Consider the following 3,841-nt stretch of genomic DNA (forward strand, 5'->3'; position numbering starts at 1 on the left):
AGGCAAAGGACACTATCATTAGGACAAAAGGGTAACCAACAGATTGGCAGAAGATCTTAACAATCCTACATCTGATAGAAGGCTAATACCCAATATATATGAAGAATTCAAGAACATAGACTCCAGAGAGCCAAATAACTCTGTTAAAAATGAGGTACAGAGCTAAACAAAGAATCTCATCTGAGGAATATTGAATGTCTGAGAAGTACCTAAAAATGTGCATCATTCTTAGTCATTAGGGAAATGCAAATCAGAACACTCCTGAGATTCCACCTCACACCATTCAGAATGTCTAAGATCAAAACCAACAAAGCCCACTAAGCAAGCCATCAGAGAGATGCCAATAAGCAGCACTTCTCCATGGCTTCTGGTCAGATCAACCTCTGGGTTCCTGCTCTGTTTCAGTTCCTGCTCTGATTTCCCTCAGTGATGAGTTGTTATCTGGTAGTGTAAGAAGAATAAATTCTTCCATCTTTGGTCAGGATATTTCATCATTGTAATAGTAATCCTAACTAAAAAACATCCCTTACCCTCCTCTTTCTCTCTGTTCCATGTTTTACCCTAAGTTTTCTTCCCTCTCCTAGTTTCCATTATACACACTACAATTGTGTTTATATAACTTGCTTAAAATCTAAGATTTATAAATGAAATGTAATAGTGTTGTTTCTAAGTCATTTGTCCATCCCCTGCTTCTTCCTCATGGGATAAATATCACTCTGAATCCTCCTTGTTTACTCTCAAATGTGGAAATCTTGAAATCTCATACCATACTAAAGAGGTATGATTTTGTGTGGATAGTCTCTACCTTCCAGGCTTTGATCTCATAATTATGAATAAATTTAATATTTGTAAGTGGGAAATCCAAGGCTCCATGTAAACAATATGCTAATTAATGCTATATATGTATTCCTTAAAAAGAAACTGACCAACTGGTTTTGAAGCCCATGGATACAGTAGGACATGATAGTATTATATAACACATACAATTGTTCATGTTTTGTGTATATCTTCTTACAGTTATAGTATACCATGATGGTTTATACATTTTTTATTAACTACTTTTCTGTTGGTATGATAAATACCATGAGCAAAGCAACTTATTAAGAAAGGATTCGTTTGGACTTTCAGATGGTTAGAATCCTGGAAAGCAGAAAGAAGGCAGCAAGTGGAAGACTTGGTAGCTAGAGCAGAATTTCAGGGCTCACATTTCAAACTGAATGAATGCATGCATGCCTGTATGTATTTATGTATGTATGTATGCATGTATATGCTTAACTGGAATCATAAATGGTTGAGAATCATCATGTGAATGCTTGGAATGAATCAAACCTGAGTCTTTTATAAGAGAAGCATGTGGTTTTAAACACTAAGCTGAGTCATCAACTTTCTTTTTAAAATATTTTTCCTTTTTTCATTTTCTCCATTCCTTCTTTCCTTTCCAAATTTCTCTTACCTCCTCAATTCAAGATTCCTTTGCCTGTTCTTTATCCTCTTCTTTCTTTCCTTTTCACTCTCCTTCCCCTTTCTCTTCTTTCTTTCCTTTCCTTTATTCTACTTCCCTTGTTTATTTTAATGTTGTAGCACAGGATTTATTGTTTACTCAGGAATGAATCAAAGTTAGTTGTACTATTACTTCTGTAAAACTCACTTATTGATTTTTAATGGAAACCTACCATGAGAACATCTAAACACTTGTGGTTTGGAAGCTGTAAGCTGCTCCTTTAGATTCCATGTTGATTTTCTTCCCAATAATTACTTCCTGTCTTTGATAGTACTTTTGTCGTTGATTTGATGTGGATACTTTCAAACACCTGTTTCCAGGAAGTTTACTTCCTTATTTGATGACTACTTTGCATAGGTCCCCAGAGGCCAGCACAGCTGCCCATGATTTATGAACCAGGCCTTTGCAGTGATATCTGAATTGCATAAGACCAGCATGGGCATCAGGATGGAGTCAATCACTCAGGTCTTCATATTTCTGCTGCTCTGGTTGTCTGGTGAGACATTTAAAAGTATTAAAAGTATTATAATATCTTAAAAATAATTGATTTGTAGAGCAGTGGCTATTTCCTATAGGAAGCTAATAGTATGCAGAAAATGTCATTAGAAAAGACATTTTAGATTTCAAGGTTTGTATCAGGAAATCTTTGTGTGTATGAGTGTATAACACTATCTATTTCTGATTACAGGTGTTTATGGGAATACTGTGATGACCCAGTCTCCCACATCTATGTTCACATCAGTAGGAGACAGGGTTACCATAAGCTGCAAGGCCAGTCAGAATGTGGGTATTAATGTAGCCTGGTACCAACAGGAAACAGGGCAGTCTCCTAAACGGCTTATTAACTGGGCATCCAACCGGGACACTGGGGTCCCTGATCGCTTCACAGGCAGTGGATCTGGGACAGATTTCACTCTCACCATCAGCAACATGCAGGCTGAAGACCCAGCTATTTATTACTGTCTGCAGCATAAGTCCTATCCTCCCACAGTGTTTCAGCCTCATACACAAACCTCCTCTGACATTCTAACCACCTGCCTATATCACTCATCCCTCGACCTACACACTTCCTCTTCTGCCTAAAACTGCTATGCCTAACTGATACAAAATTTAGGAGAACATTAATAAGCACATCCTCTGAATTGGAAGGAATAGGAATCCACTTCCTATTCCTAGGTCAAGTCTGCCTCCATTGTCTTCTCATCTAATTTCCATATGTGGAGAATGTGATACCCCATTCTATACTATACTTCACTGTACTATTCTCATGGTGAGTATGATTTTTTATTAGGAGAATTGAGTTTGTTTTTCTGTCTATAATATTTAATAGTTTTTGATATTTGTTGCAGTAAATATTTTGCATTACAATAAAAACAATATGTTAACTAATCTCAAACATACATTAATTAAAAATTAGTTGAAACCTTATTTTGTTCTGGTTATTTGTTATTGAGACAAGGTATCATGGCCTGCCTAACAGGCAAATAGATTTTAATCTCACAACACTCCACCTACCTCTTTCTCAGCACTGAGATCAATAGTATGGGCCACCACAACCAGCCTTGAGCATTGTTTTGAAACACAGAGATAGAACAGGGCCAAAGTACTTCAGGTTATACACAGTTGTTTGAGAACTCCAAATATTTTTCATCAATCTGCTTGCAAATAGGTCCTTCATAGCTTGCTATCTGTGTCTAGGTCTATATTATGAAAAGAGATGTGTCAGGTAAGTCTGAGGAAAATCACTGACTTGCATGCATTGTGCTAAGTGTGTTGTTTCTTCACTGTGACAAGGCATCTTAGGAAAAACGAGAGAGGACAATTAGTTTGATCTAACAGTTTTTGGCTTCACTGCTGTTAAAGTTGAGGTTGAGAATCATGGAGGAAATGGAATGCAAGAAAGTGATGTTCATCCCATCTTAGCAGGAAACCAGGAAAGGAGAAGGGGCAAATAATAAGCCATGTTTTCTCTTTTCTTCCTCCCTCTCTCTCTCTTCTTCTTTCTTTCTTTCTCTCTTTTCTTTCTTTCCTCTTCCTTTTTTGTTTCTCTCTCTCTCTCTCTCTCTCTCTCCCCCCCTCTCCCACTCTTCCTCTTTCCCTCCCTCCCTTTCTCCCTCCCTCCCTTGCTTTCTTTTTTCTTTTTAAAACTTGGGTATTATTTTAATTTACATTTTAAATGTTATCCCCTTTCCCGGTTTCCTGTCCATAAATACCCTAGCCCATCCCTATCCCCCTTCTTTTATAATGGTGTTCTCCCTCCACAAAAACCCCCTTCCTGCCTTGCCCCCCATGACATTCTCCTCCACTGGGGGGGTCCAGCCTTGGTAGGACCAAGGGATT

General features: G+C 37.8%; 1 gene segment (V, D, J or C); it reads left to right on the plus strand.

Moving 5' to 3' along the window:
* The first annotated feature begins 1,927 nt into the window (after positions 1-1,927).
* Positions 1,928-2,584, plus strand: LOC116900975. The segment is given in 2 exon segments: positions 1,928-1,997; positions 2,190-2,584. Coding segments are annotated over 2 exon segments (456 nt in total).
* The last annotated feature ends 1,257 nt before the right edge of the window (positions 2,585-3,841 follow it).

This window comes from Rattus rattus, chromosome 5 (genome assembly GCF_011064425.1).
Source record: "Rattus rattus isolate New Zealand chromosome 5, Rrattus_CSIRO_v1, whole genome shotgun sequence".
In the NCBI taxonomy this organism is placed as follows: domain Eukaryota; kingdom Metazoa; phylum Chordata; class Mammalia; order Rodentia; family Muridae; genus Rattus; species Rattus rattus.